The sequence below is a fragment of the Phasianus colchicus genome, chromosome 19 (genome assembly GCF_987193195.1).
Source record: "Phasianus colchicus chromosome 19, bPhaCol1.hap1.1, whole genome shotgun sequence".
In the NCBI taxonomy this organism is placed as follows: domain Eukaryota; kingdom Metazoa; phylum Chordata; class Aves; order Galliformes; family Phasianidae; genus Phasianus; species Phasianus colchicus.
This window is the reverse complement of record NC_143454.1, coordinates 2,808,999-2,832,463: the sequence shown is the minus strand read 5'-3', so window position 1 is coordinate 2,832,463 and position 23,465 is coordinate 2,808,999. Positions and strand designations below refer to the sequence as shown.

The following is a 23,465-nucleotide window of genomic DNA, read 5'->3' as shown; positions in this document are numbered from 1 at the left end:
ACATCTAACCACAAAAATTTACAGCCAGCTGGTGAACACGAAGCAACCACCCTATGCAACTGAAGGGTATCAAACTTTATTATAGATCTCTTTAAAACAGGCTGGAAGGAACAAAAATGTCATTGCAATGCAGTGACTTAGTCATCATTTCAAATGCAGACACTGATCAAACCCCAACTCTCCCAAGTTATTTATAATATATCCCACCCTTCCCCAAAATTGCTCCAATCAAATGATCACATTTCAGACAACCCCAAGTGTCTTAACAATAGCTGCTTCTAAACACCAAGACGTACATGTTTTCTGGCAAATTAGATGCAGTATTTTTTTTTGTCGGGGGGCAGGAGGGAAGGTTTAGTTCATCAATCTCTGAAAAGGAGGAAGGAAAAAACAAAATCAGGACAATTGCTCCTTTAAGGTTGCCTTTTTACAGCAGGTACAGATTCTGCAGATTTCCCCCCCAAAGCAAGTCTGAAACCCTCTTGTTCAGCTTGGCAATATGAAGAGAGATTCCGGTGGTTAAGGAGAACCAGCCAGACGAGATCAGTCTGAGCAAACTGATTTCGAGGCTTTGTTGTCATTTCCCTTTGGGGCCAGTTTCGAGCGGTTTTCCAATATCCTTCCCACGCAGTTTAAGGCCTGGAGTAAGACAAAAGAGACAACCATCAGCTGCTGTGCACTCAATCATTCACAGCTTTAAAATCTTTGCTACAAAGGAGAGAGTGTCCAGAAAAGAAGGCAAGGAAATCAAATTGAGGAAGAATCATACTTCAGCTCACAGGAGCACGAGAAGTTACAAGAAAGGCTCCAGTTTGCTCACGCATTGACTGTGTTTCTGAAAAATGGTATCTGAACAGGAGCAGAAGAGCCACATCAACACTACTGGATGCAAGATACTTTCCTGAGTTAACATCAGACCTTCAAGCACCACAGCATATCATGAATTTTTAGAGGGGCCATATACAATGTGTGGGTATGTCCCAAGGGCACATATCTACACATAATATTGGAGAGAAAGGAGAATAAGAGCTTTGCATTCTTGTTTCAGTCAGCAGATACAAGCTTTTTATCAGCACACAGCTTAATGACACCACAGCCTCAATAACCTACAGTCAGGAGCAGGTGCTGACACGGAAGTATGAATAATTTAAAAGCACCGCTTAGACACTGGAAACATTGTTTGTGAAGTCTACTTTCTTGACTTACCAATGGCTCTTTCAATCTTGCCCATAACCTGGTTATTGGGAATTGCTCTTCCTGATTCGTAGTCAGCAATGACTTGTGGTTTTTCATTGATTTTCTAAAAAGAGATTATATGCCTCAATCATTGTCTCCACACAAAGTAAACACTCAGAACCAAACTCCCAGTACTCACACAGATAAGTAACAATCTCTAATTATGCCAGAGCATAATTAGATTAGGATCAGAGGACACAGCACCTACTTCTAGGCTTGCAGTGTGGTCAGTCTATCGCCTCCCTCCACAAACCAGGTGTCACAGTGATGGTGACACATGCTGGACAGACTTCTCTTAGCATCCCAGGAGGAAAACCACCAAGTACTAAAGCTCGTTAGTAAAGCAATGAGTTTCTGAACACAGTATCAGGCAGGGAGAGTATAAAAAAAACCTCACTGGTGCTCAGCCCATGGGAAGAGGAGCAGGGAGAAGCCTCCAGCTCATAGACAGTGACACTGCCTGGGCTCTAAGCAGATGTTCAAAGGCAGGAATGATTCCCTAAGTCTACACAACTAATTCTCCTGGAGATGAGACATCAGAGATGTTACGTTCACCAAACTTCATAGCACCCATGTGGAAACGGGAGAAAGTCTAACTTCAGCTGCCTTGAAGTGCCTGTATTCATCTCCAGACAGTGAGAGCAGAGGCCGGAGGGTGCTGGGCAATACTTACTGTGGCCAAGTCCTTCTGTGTCATGCCCTTGCTCTGTCGACCCTGCTGGATTACTTTGCCCACCTCTAGGGGAACTCTGTCATGGTGCAGCTCTTCTGTCTCTCGGTCGAGCTTGGCTGTGTTCTTTGTGATGAAGTGTTGTTTGTTTTGGCCTGCTGCCCCTATCATTCAAAGCGAGAACAGAAAAACACCAGAACAAACAAAACAAGGCTCAGAGCTGCACCAAGACGTATCAAAACACTCAGCTGCCCAGAATCCCAGGGAGCTTTCAAAGATTTATGCCAACATCAGCAGTGACCTCAACACTATCCTGCCTGCCGAAGGTCAGAGAATGTGTTATCTCAATCCTGTTAAATGCTGACATCTAAAGACAGTCATTCGAGGCCCTCCCTCTTCTTTACTGCAGCATCTGAGCATCACTCCATACAAGCAAATTTTTGCTATTACTTGGGGATTTTATGTTCCGATTTCATTCCATGCGTGCATGTTTTTGCTACGGCACAGGGGGATTTAATATTTGAACTCGGGCCTTGTTTGCTTACTTACAAGGCCGCTTCCACCCAAGTTTCTGACGCTACCGAGAAGCAAGCAGTAACACCGCGCAGCTCTGCTGGAAGCCAGCGGTTCAGAAATGCGCTGCTTGCTTTGTTACTTAACCACACCGCTGCGGTCAGTTTGAATCCCTTCTCTAACGCCTGGCGCTCAGTGCCGGGCCGTCCTGCCGCGTGCGTCTTTACAGCAGCGCGGGGAGCAGCTTCACAGTTCGCACCGGCCGGGAAGCGGGGGATTTTGGAGAGCTGCCCCGCGGGAGGCGGAGCAGCCACGGGGCTTGTTCTGCGCGCGCGGTCAGCAGGAGGCACAGCCGCCGCCCGCCTCCGGGATCCCGGGGCCGCGCCGTACTCACACTTCTTGGAGGTCTCCACGTCCTCGCCCCGCCGCTGCGCCGCCAGCACCGCCTGCGGGAGCGAAGGGCCGCGCTCAGCCGCCGCCGCTCGGGAGCCACCCGCGGGCAGCCGAGGCCCGGCCCCGCCCCGGCCCTTGCATCAGCCGAGCCGCGGCGCCCCCCGGGCCTCGACCGCGGCGACCCCCGGCGCCCCTCCGCGCCTCAGCCCCGGCCGGGCCGCCCCGCCGCCGCCCCGCTGACCTGCTTGGACTTGGCCTGGGCCGCGCTGGGGCCCTTCTTGCGCAGCACCGTCACCGTGTCCCAGTCGCTCTCCGCCATGACGCCGCCGCTGCTCGCCCCGCCCCCGCCTCGGTGCCGCGCCCGCCGCTCCGGCAGCGCCGCCCGCTGATTGGGCGCGGAACGGGCCTTGCCGCCCTCCCACCGGCCGCCTCGCTCTCCGATAGGTTTGTGCTCGCGCCCGTCAGGGAAGGCGACCTCTCCGGAGCGGGGGGCGGGACTAGAGGCTCCTTGCCGGACTTTGGCAGAACGAGGAATTCCTTGGCAGGTGTGACGCACTTCCTCTTCATAGGTACGGCGCACTGACAATCAACTTGCCTCCGGCTCTCATTGGCTAGTGTGCGCGGCGTGCTGAAGGCGGGCGCACACATCTTTGCATTTTGATAGGCTACTGTAACTGTCAATATGTCCGTGCCAATAAATGATTGGTCTGAAGCATGGGGGCTGTCAGGATCGCTGATCAATAGCCGCGCCCAGTTGGACGGAACGGTGTTCCGTGTGCGGGTCGCGCATGCGCGAGGCGCCCTGCCGGCGCGTTGCCCCGCCCGCTTCTGTGCGCCGTCCCGCTCGGTGCCCGGCCGCCCCGGGATCTCGGTGCGGAAAGACCGACAGCCGAGGTCCCCTCTGGGGCGGCGTCTCGCGGCCTTTGTGTAACGCTGTGCCCAGCTTGGACACACGTGGCTGTTTGGGCCTCGGCCCTGCAAAGCGGCTCCTGCTGCTCGGAAGCCGTCGCGCCCGGTGCCCGGTTCTCCTCCCCGCTCCCGCCGCGGCCCCGCTGATGTCTGCGGGCGGCGGTGGCACTCGGACCTCCGTCAGGTCCGCGGCAGCAGCCGCGTGGCCCCGCGGCTCCCAGCTCACACCAGAGCTGCGCGCGCGTTCCGAGGGCCCGGCTTGGGCATCGTCGACCGCCTGGCTGCGGCCAAGCGGGATTTCCCAGCCCTGAGCGAATTCCCCTCGGGGTGAGAACGAGACCCGGTGCCCCGCCCGCACCGCGGGGCAGCGGAGCCCCAGCGCCCCCAGCTCTTCGGGCCGGCCGCGGCTTCCCGCGGGGCGCAGGCGGGGCACCGCTGCGCGGTCAGCGCCGCGGGGCTGGGCGCTGCGGAGGCGGCCGCTGCGTGAGCTCCGGCAGCGCCGAGTTCCCCTGCAGAAAGCACCTCGGCGTGACCTCACCGCCACGCGGCGGGCGCTCGTGTTTCCCCGTCGCCTCCCGGGACACGGAAACGCGCCCGGCCTCCGGCTGCCGCCGCGCCGTGTCGGTACGGGGCTGCGAGCCATGGCGCTGTGCGTGCAGGTAGGGCCGCGCTCGCTGCTGGGGCTCGGGGCTCGCCTGGGCGGTCCGGAGCCGCGGTGAGGGGGCAGCGGGGTGGGCGCGGGACGGCGGCCGAGCCGGGAGGCTCCTGGGGGCGGCGTGGGGGCACCGGGGCGGTGCCGGCTGCCGTGTCCCCAGGGAGCCCGGTCCTGGTGTGGGGCTGCCCGGGCCCAGGGGACAGCGCCGAGAACGTGGGCAGTGGGGTGCAGGTGTGGGTGGGGCCGGGGCTGGGTGACAGCGGGGAGGTTGCACTTTGGGGGGGGGGGGGGTAGGGGGGGGCAGGTGACTGCAGGAGTGACGCGCAGCGGGGACAACGTGGGTGGGCGACTTGGGGGGGGAAGGGGGGGGGGGGCAGGCGGTATCTTCATGGGAGGAGCGGCGGGGTGTGACCGTACCGGGTGTGGCCGTGCCGCCCCGCCCCCAGCCGCCCGTCGCCACGGGCGGGGCCGTTGCCGTTGCCGGGCGGTGGCGCAGCGCAGGGCGGGCCGCGCTCCACGTGTCCGGCGGGCGGGGCCTACGCGGGTTTCCGGTGCGGGGCGCGGACGGACGGGGCCGGTGAGTGCGGCGCCGCCGCCGGGCTGCCCTCGGGGGGCGGGGGAGCGGCGGGGGCTCGGGGCGGGCCGCGGGGCTCCGGCAGGGCGGGGCGGGCAGCGGGAGGCGGGCTCCGGCGGGCTCTGCCCAGTGGGAACGCCCTCCGCCCCCCCTCCCGGCCCGGCCGCCTCGGAGATCGCCGCCGCCCTCGAGCGGCCGGGCCGCGGGGCCGGGTCGGCGCCTTCGGGTCGTTCCCCGGAGCTGCCGGCGGCGCGGGGCTCCCGGTCGCGGCGTTCCCCACGCGGAGCTGCGGGCGCTGAGCCGGGCCGGGTTCGTTTGCCGGCGCTCCGCGATAGCGAGGCGTTGCCGTCCTCCAGGTATAACCAAACAGGGAACGTATTTTTATTTCCAGGCTCTGGGTGTACAGCCGGAATTTTTTGTTCCCATGGCAGCAGCAAATTCGACTCCGCCCGGCTCTCTGGACCTGAACCAGCCCGGGTTTGCGAAGGAGATCCTGGGAACTAAGCTGGAGGTGAAGTACCTCTGCTCGGACTGCAGGAACATACTGAGGCGGCCCTTCCAGGCTCAGTGCGGGCATCGCTACTGCTCCTATTGCTTGAAGAAAATTATAAGGTAAATTTGTGCCTTCAGCCTTCAAATGAGGCTTAGGAGCGAGCAGAAGAGATGAAGGAGCTGGGGGACCGCTGAGGGAAGGAGCAGTGTGTAACCTCTGAGGTTCAGCATCGGGGATGTGTGATGTCTGATGTGCCTTTATTCCTCTGCGGGTTTCCTCAGTTTGCTCCTGGACTGATGGGTGCCTCTTATGCCCAGATGTGAGGCACGTGGTTCAGAGGATTCACTTCTTTTCCCTCTCGTTATTGCCTTCAAGTGGAGCTGAGGAGAGCAGTGACTCACGAGGCGAATAAAAAGCCCCTAATAGCAGAAACGGGTACCCAAACTACAGCTGAGCAAAGGCTCAGCGGGTTGTCTCAAGGATAAGAAAATCACTGTACTAAGTTATTAGAAGCCAATTATTTCATAGATTGGGTGTTTGATTATTGTTTTTGTGTCTGCTAGTTCTGGACCTCAAAAGTGTGCGAGCTGCATTCAAGAAGGAATATATGAAGAAGGAGTTTCTATTTTGGAAACCAGCTCTGTAAGTAAAAATGCATCAAAAAGAAAAAGGTCCCTGTTGTTAGTGCTACCTGTAGCTTTCCTTTAAAACACAAGACTTTTGGGAAATTCTTTGGAAATATTCTGTTGAGCAGTGAGAGTCACAATTAATGAGGTGAACTCCCGAATTTGTAAAATCCAGGTCGTGGGAATATAGCAGTGACCTACTTAAGTACTATAATAAAGATCTGTTTGCCATTAGCACACCTCTGAGGATGTGGCAACTGGCACGGGGAGGAGTCCTTTCTTTATTTGTTTTACATTTTTGTTAAGAATGATTAATAAAGAACGAAGAGGCCGGACCGTGTTTGCACCCCTCAGTGACTTCTTTGCTCTTTTGCCTTTTCCACTGCAGGCTTTCCCAGACAACGCAGCTCGTCGGGAGGTGGAAAGTCTGCCTGCTGTCTGCATTAACGAGGGCTGCACGTGGAAGGGGACTATTAAAGAATATGAGGTAAATCTCAAAGGAGGGCTTTTGGTATCTGCACACTTTTTCTTTCCTCTGTGTGCCAACAGGAGAGGTTCGGGGGGGGATTTGCTTTCTTCTGAAGCTGGCAGTGATGGTGGGAGCTTTCAACTCTGCTTTGCTGTAAACAAAGCCCTCTGGGAGCTGCAGAGATTTCCTCACAGAGCTGGGTTTGTGCGTCCTGCTGAGGGCATGGGCTGAACTGGAAGAATTTCCTTAACATCTCGGGCTCCGATCTCTTCACTTCCACAACAAGAACCACTTGTTCTACCTCTAATTGCTTTCTGCCCAAAGAGATGAGGAAACTGTCAAGGAACTGTGCCTTACAGCGAGATTGTTGTTAAGTTTGCTGTGCTGTGTGAGCCTGCAGTCTATTTCTGAGCTGTGAGCTTGGGGCAGGCAGCCTGTCCATCCACAGTCCTGTTTTCAGCCAGCTGCAGGGCCAAGTAGCACCTGCAGAAAGAGGGCAGGGGATTTGGGTGTCATTTGCTGGCTCAGCACACATCGCTCTGAATAGCTCTGTGCCACCAGGATGTTTTCTGCTCATCTTTGGAAAGGTTTCCATCTGCCCTTCCTGCTCCAGGCCTTTGGACTTTAGCATGCGTACAGCTATTGTGCTTCATGTGAAGTGTTCTGGGGACTGCAGCGAGCCACTTGCTTCCCTGTGCCTTCCTACAGGTCAGCTCTGCTGTGCAGAAAGCATCGTTAAAATGTGTTGGCAGTTGGGAGCAATGTTTGCCCACCTGTGAAGTTCTGCTGCTCCTGAAGGATCATATTGTCGTCCATAATGGGATGGATGAACCATTACACAAAGGGCCCCAAATAAAAGGAATAAACCTTTTTTCCCCCAGTACTATCCCTTGATAAAGGCTGTTGCCCAGTTGTTCACCAGGCTGAGATGTGTGTCAGGAAGGAGTTTCAGCTGTGGATTCTCTTGCCAATGCCACTGCAGGATGGCAGGAAGAGACAGAGTGGCCGTGGGTCACTGAGCTCCTGCCCACAGCTGTGCTGCTGCTGTGCTTCCCTGCCCTCCTGCCTGGAGCTTCCAGCTTCTTCGCACTGGCACATTCTGAAAGATAAGTGGGTATAGGATGCTAAGAGCGTCTCCTGCTTCAAAAGTCTTCTTCTTAGATCTCTAAGTAGCATGTGGTGTGGATGCATATGCCTGGACAAATCTGAAGTTAAAAGCTTGATGCCAATACAGCACAGATCGGCGAGGAGCCTCATTGCAGAGTGCGATATTTTGCTGAGATTTGTGATCCAAGCCATTGTGCTGGTGTGTGTGCAGGCCTTGTCCTGTGCTGTAATTGTGCTGGTGACCTGCTCCTTATGGCACAGAGGTCTCGTGCCTGCTGCAGTGCTCTGAATGCCAATTGTAGTGAGCAAGCTTATCTCCATCAGCCTGAGCCAAATGAGGTTTGTCAGCAGCTTACCATGCTCATGTCAGGGTGCTGTGGCTGAGGCACTCTTCTGGACTCTTTCTCCTGGATTAAAGAAGTCCTGATGAGCGGCTCCTGCAGGGCTCAGCACAAGTTGTCATGTGCCAAAGGTCCACTCTGTGTCTGAGAAGCCTCTCAGGGCAGCAGGCTGCCCTGCAATGGGTCTCCCATTGGGTGCACATTGTGGTGCTTTGGGTTCTTGTGCACGGCTTCCAGAGCTCTTGGAGTGATGAGGTGCTGGGAGGCAATGCATGGGGCTGAGGGCCCACGTGAGGGAAGGAGAGGCGGGCTAAGTGCTAACGCAGTGCTCTGTGCAGTGTTTGGCTGTCAGCAGTGCCCCACGGGCTCATAGCTCAGTGTGATGATGGTGGCACAGCTTAACTTTGCAGTTTGCCCTCTGCTGTTGCTCTGCAGGCAGCAGTGTGTATCGGCGTGCGTAACGTCCTGCGGCAGCAGTGCTCCTGTGATGGAAAGTCCCTTGCTGTGCTATTTCCGACAGGACATGGAAAGTCCCTCCAAGCTAATTCATTGTTTGCTCATTTAAGACTTGTGCAGCATTGGTACTGAGAGACTGATTTGGCTGCTCTCCGCTTATAAATCAAGAGATACTGTCGCTTTTGGTTTGCTAACGTTATCAGGGTACGAGTGAGAAAAAAATGTCCTGCAGCTGCCAAGCTCTACGAGAAAACAAGGACAAAGTTAAACTCAGTTTTGCTTTCTGTTCAAGCCCCAGGAGTTCACGTCTCATGGAGACATACAGAACCGAAAGAGTGAAATCTGCTCAGACATGACTTGCAGTTCTGCTTAGAGTTGTGCAAAGCGCACGATGTGTAAGCGCTCAGAACATGCCTGACTTTATAAGTGCATTTTTCTGACTGTTGGATGCAGTTGTAAATATTTAGTCGCGTTCAGCTAAAGTGTTTTGTGGTGGGGCTGGCGGGGGTTTTCCTTTTAATCTGCACCCCCTTTTCAGATCTAGGTTTCCTGATAATCAGTCTGAACGTACGTACAGGAAGGCGAGCTGTGGGCAGGGGCCTTTAGGTGCAGGTGGAAAATCTGAGCAGGGGCAGAGAAACTAAAACAATCCCCTGAGAGCAAAAGGAAAGACTAAGAAAGCATGTCCCGTGGTGTCCAGGAGCTTGGGGGAGTAATGCAAATATTTATGCTGGGTCTGCCCAACAAGTTCTGTGTGAAGGAGAGCTCTGTTTTAAGCTTAATCATGATGGCAGTATTTAAAACTGATTTGCTGTCAGCCATGGTGATAACCTGTCCTAATTCAAGTCAGAGAGGGCACTTTGGTTCTGCGTGATCCTTCTGCCCTGGGCTCTGCAGCAACATGGGAGGTGGTGAAGCATCCCCACTGCCCTCTGTGTAGGAAGAGCTGCTCCTCTCCAGGAATGTGGTTGGGACCCTGAGCAGTGTTTCACTGCTGGATGGCCTCAGCTGTGTCCCTGAGAGTGCCCTGGTAGCTCTTGGTGGTGGCTTTCAGCCTCAGGCTGCAGTTTGGAGCAGAGCTGCTGGTCTTGGAAATACTCACCTGGTTCCTGTTGCCTCTGAAACGTGCTGTCAGATATTTTAAAGCAGCATTACTAGCATAGATGCAGCCTTCTTAGAGTTGTGGCAAGAGCACTTGATGACTGTACCAGAGCAACCAGAGTTCCTTATAGAATCAGAGATTGGAAGATTTTGGCTCCGGGTTGCAACATGGTGTTCAGTGTTGTTTGCAGGTGGCTGATGGGGACCGGATTGCTTCTTCCCAGGAGGCCCCACATGCTGCAGTACCCCATGGTAGCACGTAGGGGTGTCCTGTTGCAGGAGAAGGGACGTGATGTGCCTTTGCTCGCAGGAGCTGAAGCCCACAAACAGTGCCTGCCTGTGGGGAGCAGCAGTGGCTGGCAGCTCCGTCCAGGCTGTGCGGTGGGAGGTGAGCATGGGGAGCACCAGGCACGTGGGAGGGGCTGGAAAGCCCCACCAGCCACGATGTGCTCACAGCACACTGCTGGGAGCCGCTCAGCCTCATTGCGGTGGCCCACCTTGTTCGCAGGCTTAGCTCGAGCCTTTGAAGACCAAGAGCTGCACCTGGCTGACTTCGAAGCTTGGAGGGAGCGACGAGTCCCATTAAAGCCTGTGTGAAAACCCTTGGAAGCCTCTGTGCACGGGCTGTTGGCATTTTGGGGCAGCACTTCAGTGCCAGCTAGGAATTCCTTGGATTCCAGAGATCAGGCGAGTGCCAGAGCCCCAATCACACACACCCTTCTTTAAAAGATAAAGAGATTCTATCAGCTCTTTGGACAAAGCAAAGCAATTGGGCTTGAGATCAAGCTGCTCACCGCTTGTTTGCCTTTTCCATTTTGCAAAATCAGCCCTTCTCCACGTGCCTGTGCAGTTCTTGGCCTCGTGCTGCAGGCGTCCTTCTGCTGGGCACAGCCTCAGCTGAGGGCACAGGACAGCCTGCCCTCCTCTGCCCATCCCCTGCCTCAGCATTGCCCTTGCTCTGTGCTTGGTGTCTGAGGTTTCAGCCAGGTGCTCGTTTTGGTGCAAGAGATCCAGCTGTGTGTGCTGCTGGAGATGTTGCTTGGAGCAATGGTGTCTGACCTGTTGGCATGGCTGGGCTGTACTGAGTGAAGAGATGTTGTCTTGGCAGCACGTATATAGGTTGCTCTGAAAGTAATGCCTCCTTTGTGTTTCCATGGAAGCTGCAGCAAAGACAACGAGCACAGTAAAGCTGTTTGGTGGAGTGAATTCTCAGCTACGAAATGCTGTTTTTCAGCATAGTCACTACCATTAGCTCCCTGCATTTTCATCAGTGATGAACAAACCCACACCAGCAGAGGTGACCACTGTCACTGTCACCACTGCTGAAATGAACCCACCCCTCACTGTGCTCACATCCACTCTTTGGTCTCCATCAGTGTTCACAAGCATCAATGAATGGCATTCACTGGCATTTTTTCTGCATGGAGGAATTCAATTCCACATGTTTGCTCCATACACACTCCCATGTCATGCACCATTCTGTCACACTGCCCCTCTGCTGCCATCTGTCACACAGCAACAACACAACAGGATATTGGTGGGAAGGTTTGGCCTCAGCTGCCATCCCACCAGTGTCTGTTTCTGGTGCCAACAACATAAAACAGGAGGCAATGCTTTCAGAGCAGCCCTTGTAAAGTACATAATATAGTAACATAAGTAACAAAGCATTTTAATTTTTAATATATTTGTCATTAAAACATAAAAAGGAGAGCAATGAAGCTGTGTCATGGGCTGGATGTGCCCTCTCAGAGGAAGGGAGAGCTCTGCAGCAGCAGAGCCCTGAGGGCTGCTTGGGGTGTTGGGTGGTGTGCATGGAACAGAGCAGGCTTTCCTGCTGCTAGTGCCTGGCAGTGTTGGGCTGTCAGGACCGCACAGCAGTGGTGAGTTCAGATGCTATGAATCGTGCAGGTGCCCGGCATCACTGGCAGGACAGTGTGATAGGGCTGTGTGCCCAGTGACAGCTTGTTCTGAGGCCGTGACCTTGGTTGATGTGGGCAGCACCTCTTGGGGCTTTGCCAAGTGGCTGCCTGGTAACTGGGAGCTGGCCCCATGGTGTTATCTCTGTTTGCAGTTCCTTTGAACCTCCTGCTTATCGAGCAGCAGTTTACCACGACTCATTAGAGCCCACTATGGTCAGACTGAATTTCCTTGGCAAGCAGATTTGGTTGTCTGTGTGGATGGAGCAGCTCCCACCCAGCAGGGAGCTCAGGCTGCTCCAACTGAGACCTGAGTTCTCCTGGCAAAACCCGTCCTCTGGGCTGGTGGGGATTGCAAAAGAAGAAACTGGAGAAAGCACCCATGGGTGCCCCGCAGCATTGTGTTACTCAAGCAATAGGAAAGGCAGAGTCCATCCCAGGAAATGGTAGAAGCGCTGCTGCTGCTTTCAGTGTTTCTCATTGTGCCGGCCCTCCCCAGATCCCACTGCTGCTTCTTGAGCTGCTTTGTTGTCAGAAACACCGCCTCGAATTTTTTCTACCTCTGGATACCAAATCAAACATCTGTCTCATCAGTCCAAAAAGCTGATTAATGAAACCATAGAATGCCGAAAGCAGAAGTTCTGCAGCAGAGGTCCTCGTTCTGCAAACAGAAGTGAGGGAGGCCCTGTGAAAGCCATAACATCACCTCTGCCAACTTCTGTGCTGCACTCCAGCAAGCACTGTGCGGGCAGCCATGGTTTCCATGCCCTGGGGTGTGCCCGGCCACAGCTCTGAGCAGTGAGTGGTGGCTGATCTGCACACCAGCTGTAGGTTCAGCAGTTTTTGAGGCTGAATTAGCTCTGCTGCGGTGTCTGTGCTGGCAGTGTCATAGCTCTGGCCGTGCTCTGTGTGCCAGTCCCCGTCCAGCTGTTTCACCTTTGCCTTCCTGCAAGTTTTCCTTCCTCTTAGCTGCTCCCTCTCTGCTGCCACCCCCTTTGGCTTTGTGCATGTCTTGTTTCCATGCTCGGAGCACTTTCCAACAGAAACCTGCACCCCTGGCATGCTGTGTGGAGCACTGCAGGGTGCAGCCCAGCCTGTGCTGTGTGCAGATAACCAGGGGCTCGCAGCAAAGTGCTGCTGGCTGTTCTCAGCTGCCTGCCTTGTCCCCAGCATTGTGTCGTGCTGATGGATTTCCCAACATAGTTGAGAAACCTTCTTGGAATAGATGTGCATTCATGCCATGTTCGGAGCAGGCAGCTGGGGGCAAGGACAAATCCTGTTCCACCATCACAACATGGGGTTGGTGACTTTCAGCAGTAGTTCAAGTCAAGTTCAGTATAGCTTTGGATGCCTGGAGCAGCAATCGGATTAAACTGCAGTTTTCCCTTTTGTCTCATTTACGCAGGCCCGGCAGAGCAGCTCCTCCTGGCATTCCTTAGCAGATGATCATTCCAGCTCTGGGGATCAGCTGCTGTTGCTAAGCCCAGCTTCTCTGCCCGTGTGTGTCTGCTTTTCTGTCCGGCTGTACTGAACTGTGCTGCTCTCCCTGTCACAGAGCTGCCATGAGGGGAACTGCCCGTTCCTGCTGATTGAGTGCCAGGCATGCAGAGGTGTGATCCCTCTGAATGAGAAGGAGCGCCACTCTGAGCGGGAGTGCCCCGAGAGAACCCTCAACTGCAAATACTGCAAATCACTTTTCTACTTCCCAGATATTAAGGTACGAGAGTTATATCCTGCACACCGCAGGCTGCTGCGGGACCTGGAGGTGAGGGGAGGAGTGCTGGGTGCCTCCGCTGCGGCCGTCGTGCTGTGCTGCAGTGGTTGACCACGAGTGTGGGGCTGTCCTGGCCCTGGGAGGCTGCTGGAGGCCGCTTTCCCAGCCGCTCAGCTCCTGCAGAATTGCCCGTCCTTGCAGGGTGCAGCCGATGTGCTGTGCAGCAGCGCTGCTGGAATGCTTTGTTTTCAGGGACGGCGGTCGATCTGTGAGATCAGCTGATGGCTTTGGTGTTGCTGAGCGGGAAGGAAGAGGTGTTGCTGTGGAGGCTGAGTTCTGCCCACGTTTGTTTTTCTCCCGCTGCAAGCAGCTGAGCTGCTGCAGTTGGTGCTGAGGTAGCAGGGGACAGTCTGACTTGGGCTGTGCTCTTCCTGCTCTAATTCCTTTATTGCTGTCTCCTCCCTCCTTCCTCCGTCTAACTTTGAACAAATTCACTGCAGGAGAGCGACCTGCTCTTACCTGGCACAGTGGCATCAGTGGCTTTCCAATGCTGCTTGTGGCTGGTGCCAGGCATCAGAGCTGCCTATCTGCAGCTGTGGGTTTGGGAGAGCTGTGGCAGGAGGATTGCCTCATCCCTGGGTGGCAGAGTGCTGCAGATCAGGATCGTGTGCCTGCCCCAGCTGCTGGGCAGGGTGAGTTTCGGCAGACAGCATTCCTGAGTGATGCAGCACCCACACAGAGTGGGCAGGGGCAGAAGTCGGGGTTCTGGAGTTGCCCCACACTGTTGATATTCAAATGTCCTATGAGCCAGGAGGTTTGGGTCTCTGCTGGTCGGAGCTCACATTGCTGAGCGGCACTTGGAGCCATGCAGGGCTGTTCTGCAGTGCTTGGCTGTGAGCTCAGCACCCACAGCGCTGTGTGTGGTGGGGAGGTGCCAGCACAGAGAGGAGCACTGCGAGGTGGGAAGCTGCAAACGACCAGGTGGTGATTTCACACATCGCTGTAGGTGCAGGAGAAGTGCAAAATCCCCTCTTTCAAGTGGCTGTATCTGCAGTGGCTCCTGCTTCAGCCAGAGCACAGCATCTGTTGCTGTGCCAGCACTCTGTGGGGCAGTTGTTGTCTGATGCTATAGAACCAGAGAACAGCTGGAGGAAAGGGCTCAGCCCCTCTGCAGGCTGCCTCTGCCTACCAAGGGGACCAGGGGGTGGCTGCTCAGGGACAGCACTGTGAGCCTTTGGCTTCGCCTGCTCATCTCAAGTATGAAAAGGAGAGAGTTCCCAGCATGCCAACCTGAGCCACTTGTGGGTTTCACTTTCCAGTTTGTGATGTGGTAAGATAACAGCTTGCACGTGTCCCCCCTCCCAGAGGCAGTGACTTGTTTTAATACAGGTAAATGTGAACAGGTTTTCAAGGCATCTGGTTTCAGACAGCTCAGCTGCTTTGTAAATATGTCATTATTTTTTTCTGTTGCTGCCAGAAGGGTGTTGTTAAACACACTTCTCTTCTAGCCTCAATTTTGATCTGCCTGTTAATGGAATTTGCAGTGGTGCATCGAAGCTTGTGTAAGCTTGGACAGAAAAGTGAGAGGTGATTTCTGGATCCCTCATTACAGAAGCCAAATATTGGTTGTTCCAGTGGGTTGGTGCACAAGGAGATGGGTTTGAGCTGTGTGGAAGCGGCACGGAGCACAGCAGTGCTCCAGCAGTGCCCATTGAGCAGTGGGTGCTGTGGACAGAGTGTGGCACTGCTGTGATCCTTGTCATGACATGGGATGCATGGGGTGGTTTTAAATGATTTCCCTTTCTGGCTGAAAAATGCATTTGTGTTGAACTGATCCCAAAAATTTACACCCGTGGCCTTGCTGAGATGCTGCCCCAATGCACCTTTTCTGTGCAAAGCCGTGCGTGGAGTTGTTTATTCATCAAAGCTGTTATCTCTCTTTTTTTTTCCCTTTAAAATGTTATAGCAGCTCTTTAAATCAAGGCTGAGGCTCGCTTGGCTGCGTACGTGCCCAAAGCACTGGCAGCCTGGAGGTCACAGAACTGAGCCAGCACAGAGAGTTCTGAGCGCACCAAAGCCTCCTGTCTGTTCTTTTACAGGCTCACGATGAGGTCTGCCCAAAATTTCCATTGACTTGTGATGGCTGCGGGAAGAAGAAGATCCCCAGAGAGAAGGTATGTGGCAGCAAAGCTCGGGGGAGCTCAGAGCATCCAGGAGCAGAGTGGGGGAGCAGTGAGGTGGCAGCCCATGTGCACACGTGGCTTTTCCATGAGGCTGAACATAGAGGTGGGAAGTCAGAGACGGGGATGTTTCCTCATCAAAAAGATGACTAAAGAGCTCTTCAAAAAGCCAGCATAAGGAGGGACTTTGTGCTGTGGGCTCTGGGTATGCTGGATCCCAGCAGTGGGTGGGCTCACACCACTGGGATTCCGGTGGCTGTTCTGTCCATTAACTGCTGCTCGGATCTCTCCCCTGCAGTGTGGGACTGGGCAACCTGGGGCTGCGCCTGGAAGTTTTTCAAAAAGCAGTTTAAAAACTGTTTTGACATCTGTTGCAGCAGATGTGGGTGTTCAGTGGGCTGCTCACAACAGACCACTGATACCTGACAGTGGGAGGCATGGTGAAAGCAAGATGGCAGCGTGCCAGTGCTGCTTAGCACTGATCATACACTGCATGGGAATCCAGACGAGTCATCTCAGAGACCGGTGGGTTATTGGCACTGCTCTGCAGAGCTCCAGCCTCGGCCTCCATGCTTCAGGGCAGCTGCCAGCTGTGAGCAGGCTGAGGTACAGGCCTGCCAGCGGTTAGCATTGGTTTGAGGCTGTTCTTCAATCTGTCTTTGGGCTCCCAGACCTCAGTGAGCTGGAGAGGGAGTGACCTGTGTGACATAAGACCTGTTTGGCGTTATCTTCTTTCTCTTCTAGTTTCAGGACCACGTGAAGAATTGTGGCAAATGTAAAGTGCCATGCAGATTCGAAGCTGTTGGCTGTGCTGAGATGGTAAGGGTTATCTGCTCTTGTCTGTCTTGTTTTCAGTTCCAGTGTTAGCTATGACCTGCAGATGTCTGTAGCCCAACCTGTTGTAGGTGCTGGTGCTCAGCTATCACAGCGGAGTGGTGTTTTAGACCCTTTGTAAATGCCACTTGACATTATGTACTGCCCAGATTTTGGATACCAGAGAATGAGCAATGCAGAAGGACTGCATTGAGAACTGCAGCAAATGCTTTGAGGCTCCAAGTGGTTCCAATGCTGACAGCTGTCAGCGTGGACCTGGGCATCCCACAGCTTGTTCCACTGCCAGAGACGGGGCAGGGCAGTATTTCTATGTGACGTGGTTTTCTCAGCTCTTACTGGTGATGTCAGTGTAAATCCCTTCTCAGGAGGATTATGTGAGGCTTTGTCCTTTGGTGCTGTTAGGTCAGTCTGACAGAGCCCTTCTGCAAAGGGCTGGAAGAGGGCAGAGTAGGACAGTGTGTGCAGCTGAGGGAACATTAAGCATCCGTCACTGTATATGATCACAGCTTTTCTGTAATAAAACAAAAACACCAACAAAATCCACATTTTTTAAACTGTTTTTTCTTTGATTTTTTTTTCCCTTTATAATTTGAAGCTAACATTGTGGCCTCGAGAGGAGGACAATTTTCTGTGGATGGTGACAGCTTGAGCTTGCTGAATGGGATATATTTCTCTTCATGTAGGTGGAAAATGAAAAGCTACCAGAACATGAAAGCAAGTGTCTGGCAGAGCATCTATACATGCTGCTGAGTTTTGTGCTCAGCCTCAAGAGTGGATCTGGAGGCCTGAAGCACCTTCCTGCCCTTCCCTCATCGCAGAGCAGCTCCCCACTGCTGGCAGCAAACTCCCTGTGCCCAGAGTCGGAGCTCTTCAAGTCCCTGGAGCTCTTGGGAAGGTGTGACGCCCTGGAGAAGAAAACAGTGACCTTTGAGAACATTGTCTGCGTGCTCAATAGAGAGGTAGAAAGGGTATCTCTGACAGCAGAAGCGTACAGCCGGCAGCACCGATTAGACCAGGAGCAGATCGAGACACTGAGTAACAAGGTGTGGAGTCCTGTGCTCTGAGCAGAGCCTCCTGTCAGCTTCCTTTCTGTTTTGTAGCAAAGCTCCACCTGTGTCTTGTCTCTCCCCAAATCTGAAGGTAGCACTAAGATACCATTTGTGACTATGCCCAACCTGGAAAGCTTCCAGGAAAAGATGGGAATTGAATTGACCTAAAGCAAATGCTTTGGGGTCTCTGTTAGTAATGAAGTGATGCACGCACTGTTCTTAGGTGAAGTCCTGCAGCTGGACAGGGAGGAGCTGGCATCGCACTGAATCTCTTTGCATTCCCAGCCACTCGTTGTAGAAGTGTGATGGTGGGGGCTCAGCCTGAGAGGAGGAGCTCTCCCAGCTCTGTGTTCCAGCATGGTGCCCTTACATCTGGGGCCCTGGGAATTGTGCGCTTTGTAGTTTCTGTGCTCTCTCCATATAGCATCTCTCAATACAGATGTAACCTGCTGCCTCACAGCAACAAACTTGGTTGGCTGTGTATAGGTCCTTCTGCTTCTCAATCTACTTTTGTCACAAAGGTGACTTTCTTTTCTTTTTCCCCCAACCTCACCCCTTGTTCTGCCACACAATGAAAGTGCTCATGGAGAGAGGTTTTCCATTCACACAGGCTCAGACTCTGAGTTGTATTAGTGTGTGTTCTCCAGAACGGTGGGGTTCCAAAGGAGGTTGTGGTGGGATTGCCTTGCCTTCCTGCTTTTCTACCGCTGGCCCTTTGCTCACTGCAGTGTCTGACCAGCTGCGCCGTCTGTCCCACTGAGCAGGTTCGGCAGCTGGAAAGGAGCATTGGCCTGAAAGACCTGGCCATGGCTGAGATGGAGGAAAAGATCCGCAACATGGAAGCTTCCACCTACGACGGTGTTTTCATCTGGAAGATAACAGAATTTGCCAGGAAGCGCCAGGAGGCGATCACGGGCCGCTCTCCTGCAATCTTCTCTCCAGGTTATTGCCCCAAAATAGAAAAAGCCTTTTTGTGCCTCACCTGGCTGTGGGGTTTGTAACAATGACCTTAGCATGTGGAATGCATGGCTGCTCTGCTGGGCTTCTGGTCTTCTCTCTTTCCCGGGGAAATCTGAACCATCTTCTGATTTGTTCTGTGTGCATAAGAAGCATTGGGCTGAATGAAGGTGCTCTGCTGGGGGAGGTGCTTTCTGCATTGTAGAAGACGTTTTCATTTCTCAGTGGAAAATGCAGCTGTCTTGGCTTCGGAATTGCTCTTCATGGCACTTTTAGAAACTGGCCAGAGCTGCATGTGAGCTGGGGGCGTAGATGCTGCACTGCTTCCTGGTGTAATGAAAAACCAGATTGTTGCTGGGCCAGGAGATAAAAGCAGTGGCACTTTTAAAACTATTGCTAACTGTTTCTTGGGTGAAAGCTGTCTGGAGTGCTTTTGCTAATGAAAACCTGAAAGCAAAAAGGATTCCCCCTTCTTGAAGAGAACTAAACTGCCACTGAAATTGTGCGTGCAATTAGCATTTCCTTCACAAAGTCAGTGACAGCTGTGGAAAACCCCTGGTCTCTGTCCTGTTCTAGAAAGGCGGCACTTCCTTCCTTCTCAGAGCAACTAAATCGAGTTCAGATCTGTTTTGTTTGGCTCAGAGGTAGGACCTTAACTCCTGCGCCCCATTTCCTGCCCAGCACTCAGGAGTTTCTTGACCTCAGCACCTCCTGAGGCTGCAGTTTTGGGTCAGAGCCCAGAGTGAGGTGGCAGCTCCTGGGCCCTGCTGTTCCCTGTGCCCTCAAGGAGCTTATACTGCAGTGCCTTCACTGGGGGACCCACCTTGTGTCTGAAGTCAAGACCAAGTCAGCTCCTGGAGGGGCATGAGCAGGCAGCTGGAGAGAAGGGAAGGTTGCCTCTGCCTGGCACACTAGGATGTCTATGGAAGGGGCAGGGCTGTCTTTTCTTTTCCATCTTGCAAGAGTAGGGCTGCACACCTTTCTTCCTGCAGTAGTTGATTGTGCTGCTTAGATGAGGAGTTTCCATCCCATGTGCTGAAGAACTGGGCTGAGAAGCAAATGCTATGTTTGGTTTAGAAAAAAGTCGTTATGGAAGTGGTTTTCCCTCTTACAAAGCAAAATGGGCAGATGGGGATTGTTCAGATTGGGAAGGAGACAGCTGGGAACAAAGAGGGGTGGGTTGGGAAAGGAAAATGAGTACAGTTGTTGGGTTTGCATTAAAATGCAGGAGCAGAGAGATAGCAGCTAAAATCCTTTGTAAAGCAAATAAAAGGAAGTTACCACCCAGTTGCTTTGTCAGGAGGCGGCTGCTCTGCTATGGCCCTATGGGGCTGCACCCCTCCCTGCAGCTCTGGGGTGCTGGGAAATGAGGGGCATTCAGTGTTTGTGTGCCCTCCTCCCCCCACTGCTCTGTAAAACCCCAACCTGGATTATTCTGGGGTCCCAACTGTAGAGTCTTTGGAGGATGCTTGGTGCCAGGCTCCGCACTTTCTGACCCATGCTGTGTTTGTTAACAGCCTTCTACACAAGCAAGTATGGCTACAAGATGTGTCTGCGTGTTTACCTCAATGGCGACGGCACCGGGCGTGGGACCCATCTGTCCCTGTTCTTTGTGGTGATGAAAGGACCCAACGACGCGCTCCTGCGCTGGCCCTTTAACCAGAAGGTGGGTTTGGGTCGGAGCCCCCAGCATGGCCTGCGGCCACAGCTGCTCCGGGGCTGAAAGCATCCCATCCTGTGGGCAGGATTTGAGGAACAACGAGGGCTGCAGGACAGCGTGCTGGAGAGAGCAGAGCTGTACTGCTGCCACGGGGCCAACCCACCTCTGTGTGCTACGCTGCCTGCAGCTGGTGCTTGCACAGCATCACCCGTTCAGATTTCAGCTTCTGGGCTTTGCAAAATGCCTAAGGCTGAGCGTTCTGCCCTGTTCTTGGTGGGATGGGAGCTTTCTGAGACCTAAGCAGATAGCCGTGTGGGAGGCAGGAGCTCCGTGCCTGCTGTAGGACTGCTCAGTTTGTGACTGTTCTGCCACCCAGGGGTTTCCAGTGACTGGGTGACATTCCGTGCTGCCCCTGGCTGCGGGTGTCTCCCTGATCTGTGGACGTGCGGTGTTACATTTCTGTGTGTGTTTCACAGCCACAGTGAGTGAGCCGCCGAGATGGGCTCCTCTGTCCTTTCCCTTCAGCTGTTCTTGTGTATTCTCACACATCCCACAGGTGACCCTGATGCTCCTGGATCAGAACAACCGGGAGCACATCATCGATGCGTTCCGACCCGACGTGACCTCCTCCTCCTTCCAGCGCCCGGTCACAGAAATGAACATTGCCAGCGGCTGCCCACTGTTCTGCCCTGTCTCCGTAATGGAAGCCAAGAACTCCTACGTCCGCGATGATGCCATCTTCATTAAAGCCATCGTTGACCTCTCAGGCCTTTAACTCAGCACAGAGCAGGGAATGCAGAGCCAGCCCCTGGGCACTGCCCTGCAGGCAGGTCTTGGAGCAAGGAGGGGCGGAAGTGTGGACGTGGCCCTTCCCCAAAAGGGACCTTCTTAGTGCTGAGTGGAAACAAGGTGTCTGATGGGAGTCCTCTTCCCTGGCATCAGAGAGACCTTTCCAGAGAAGACGGGGTGGACGTTGGCAGGCTGTGTGGTGCAGGGATTCCTGCAGGGACTCAGATGTCTGAACCGCCGTGCTCCAGTTTTCCAGGGGCAGTGAGCACAGCTTGCCCAGCTGCTTCAGCACGGGGCCTCAGAGCTCTGTGGTGAGGCAGGGCTTTGGCCCCCCCAGCACTGCAGGCAGCTGCGTGTCCTGGGAGCAGGGCTGTCCCGAGGAGCACCGCTGGGCCACGTGCTGTGCTCCACTGTTGGCGGAGTGCCCTGCATGCTGCGGGACTGCTGCCTCTGCTGTCTGCAGAGAGGAGGCACAGGGGAGCCCTGTGTCCCTGTGGCTGTGTTTTTGGTCAGGTGTGCTCAGGGCAGGTTGGGCTGGCAGTGCTGGCTGCTTGGTATATAGGGGGCTGCAGCAGGGCTGCCTGTGGCGGAAGATAGAAATGCCTGTCCCCTGAAATCTGGGCTCATGTGCTGAGGGGGCTGTGTAGCCAGAGCAGCGGGCTCTGGCAGCAGTGGGAGAACAGTGGCAGTGCTGGCAGCAGGCCTGAGGTGTGCATGCATGCTCCTGTGCTTTAACCCTGGTCATGGGATGGCTGCAGCACTGTGGGCACCCCAATGTGCCCCAGCCCCACGCGCCCTGCTCTTCAGCATCACCTGGTGGGCCCTCCCTCCCCAGGCTCAACCCTTGTCCTCCTAGAGAGCCTTTGGTACTGGGACTGGAGCCGGCCCTGAGGGAAGCTTGCTGTTGCCCTTGCTGTTTCTGGTTTGCTTGCACTGCTCCCTTCTGGGCAAGTGCCCTGCACCTGTACCCCAGAGAAGGTCTCTATTTCGTGGAGAAGAGCCTGCTATCACATCCCTCCATCGCGGCCCGTGTGTCCCTCTGGAGTTGTTCTGTGGTGGCCACGTGTAACACCAGACTGGCCGCTGGCCGTGCTGGCCCCTCAGCTTGCTTCCTTTCCTCCTCGCGCTTTTCCTCCCCCTTCTCACTGCCCCAGGAGCTGTGGGAGTGGTGAGCTGGGAGAGCTGAGCCCTTACCTCTGCCTTGGTCCTCTCCAGCCCCGGCGCTGCTCCTTTGCCCTGGAGGACAGGCAGAGAGGCTGCTGCCGCTGGTTGGAGAGCGGTGCCCCCCCCCACACCCCCAGTGCTCGGGCTGCGATTGCTGCCTCTGAGGAGAGTGCATCTCCCTCAGTTTGGGGGAGCGGTTGCTGCCACCAGCCCTGTGGGTGCTGTGCTCTCCGTGGAGGAGGCCCTGGGCTCCACAGCCCCCTGCCAGGAACAGAGGGGGAGCAGCTGGGATTTGGAAGTGAAAAATGACCCCCGGCTGCTCTGCAGCTGCTGCAGGGTGTATTAAAGCCCAGCAAGGGGCTGTGCCCACAGCATCCCTCCTCTGGAGCAGCGCTGGGTGCTGCGTGGGCCCTGTGCCCAGTTCCTTGCTGCAGTCCCGCTTTGTGCAGAGGCAAAGGCTGCAACTCGGATGGGGCTGTGCACTTTTTCCAGGCTGGGCAGTGCAGGGGATGGCTGTGGAGTGGGACTGGGATGCTCCTTGGTGTTTGCACCCTGCCTGCAGCCTTCCCGCTTTGTGCAGACCCTCTCTCTCCCCGCCTGTCTCCAGGCTCTGCTGGGCCCAGCAGTACCACCTCACCTCAGTGCCTTAGGAGGGAATGTAGCCTGGCAAAGGCTGAGCTCTGCAGACCATTCTGTGGAAATAGTTTCCAAGGAGAGCCCCTGACCGACACCTATCCTGAGTGGATGGTCAGCTCTGCTAGTTTAGAATTGGGAATGGTGTAGTGGGGGGGATGAGTGGGAATTACACGTATTACGGTGAAGCGATGTGCGTGTGCTGAGCACACTCTGCCAGGGGGGCTGCAGGTCTGGCTCTACGGTGCTGGCACTGCCCCAGAGCCCAGGCTCTGCTGGGTGGGCCAGGGAGGCTGCCAGGAGCTGTGGGTGGCATTGGGGTGATGGGATGATGCAGCACAGCAGCCCAGTGCTGTTCCCTGCTGCTGCTTCCCTGCCCTCACACCGTGGCTGAGGAGCGCTGGTGCCGACATCGTTGCCTGGTCCTTTTCTGTTTCTTTTAGGATCTCCTGTGGTTGAGGGTTAATGGCAGCGTGTTCCTTGCAGCTGCACACTGCAGGGTGGGGGTGAGGTGTTCCCCTGGATGCAGCGCTGAACCACGCTGTAAGATGGGCATTTGGCACAAAGCACAGCTGGAGTGTTGTTTCTTTTTTTTTTCTCCTTTGTTTCTTGTTTTCCCCCTGTTTGACCACAGCTATGAGGGAACACCCGCCTCAGCCTGTCACTGTGAACTAGTTTTTCCCTGAGGATGGTGTGTGGTGAAAACCTCTAATAAAAGCAGTGTGAGGAGCTGCTGTGTTGTGTGGCTCCATCGCTGCGTGGTGCTGAAAAGGCAGTGCTGGGCCAGTGCAGCAGCAGGGCGATGCTGTGAGCTCCTGCTGCCATACTGCAGTCCTCACACTCTGCCCCACACCCAGAACCCCCCTGCGGTGAGCCCACCCCCAGCTCAGCTGCTTTCCTGCAGTCAGGGCAAGGAAGGACACTAAGAAGGCAGCACTGCCCCAATCCTGTCCTGCAGCTGCTTCTGCAATGGCTGCAGCACACAGAGCAGTGCTGTACTTCTGGCTTCAGTTTTGCTTCTGTAGA

General features: G+C 54.7%; 2 protein-coding genes across 5 annotated transcripts; one reads left to right on the top strand and one right to left on the bottom strand.

Moving 5' to 3' along the window:
* Positions 1–54: 54 nt before the first annotated feature.
* EDF1 (endothelial differentiation related factor 1) lies at positions 55–3,300 on the bottom strand. The gene is made up of 5 exons (XM_031601464.2): positions 3,054–3,300; positions 2,814–2,865; positions 1,910–2,070; positions 1,207–1,300; positions 55–639 (listed from the first exon to the last, which is right to left on the bottom strand). The coding sequence occupies exons 1-5, from the start codon at positions 3,129–3,131 to the stop codon at positions 578–580; spliced, it is 447 nt and encodes a 148-aa protein (XP_031457324.1). The 5' UTR covers positions 3,132–3,300; the 3' UTR covers positions 55–577.
* A 914-nt stretch (positions 3,301–4,214) lies between these two features.
* Positions 4,215–23,168, top strand: TRAF2 (TNF receptor associated factor 2). 4 transcript variants are annotated; one of them, XM_031601458.2, is made up of 11 exons: positions 4,215–4,380; positions 5,342–5,562; positions 6,007–6,085; positions 6,458–6,556; positions 13,015–13,176; positions 15,273–15,347; positions 16,098–16,172; positions 16,871–17,230; positions 18,001–18,178; positions 19,711–19,859; positions 20,410–23,168. In XM_031601458.2, the coding sequence occupies exons 1-11, from the start codon at positions 4,363–4,365 to the stop codon at positions 20,626–20,628; spliced, it is 1,635 nt and encodes a 544-aa protein (XP_031457318.1). In that variant the 5' UTR covers positions 4,215–4,362; the 3' UTR covers positions 20,629–23,168. The 4 variants fall into 4 exon arrangements, with proteins under 4 accessions (XP_031457318.1, XP_031457320.1, XP_031457319.1 ...); XM_031601459.2 differs by lacking the exon at positions 4,215–4,380 and adding an exon at positions 4,860–4,953; XM_090121524.1 differs by lacking the exon at positions 4,215–4,380 and adding an exon at positions 5,127–5,259.
* The last annotated feature ends 297 nt before the right edge of the window (positions 23,169–23,465 follow it).

Excerpts from the sequence above, each read along its gene's own strand:
- TRAF2 (XM_031601458.2), top strand. Across the intron at positions 16,173-16,870 it reads CTGTTGGCTGTGCTGAGATG|GTGGAAAATGAAAAGCTACC; the intron begins GTAAGGGTTATC and ends CTCTTCATGTAG. Across the intron at positions 17,231-18,000 it reads TCGAGACACTGAGTAACAAG|GTTCGGCAGCTGGAAAGGAG; the intron begins GTGTGGAGTCCT and ends CCCACTGAGCAG.
- EDF1 (XM_031601464.2), bottom strand. The coding sequence starts at position 3,131 with ATGGCGGAGAGCGACTGGGACACGGTGACGGTGCTGCGCAAGAAGGGC. Across the intron at positions 1,301-1,909 it reads CACAGAAGGACTTGGCCACA|AAAATCAATGAAAAACCACA; the intron begins GTAAGTATTGCC and ends ATCTCTTTTTAG. Across the intron at positions 640-1,206 it reads CAAGATTGAAAGAGCCATTG|GCCTTAAACTGCGTGGGAAG; the intron begins GTAAGTCAAGAA and ends GTCTTACTCCAG.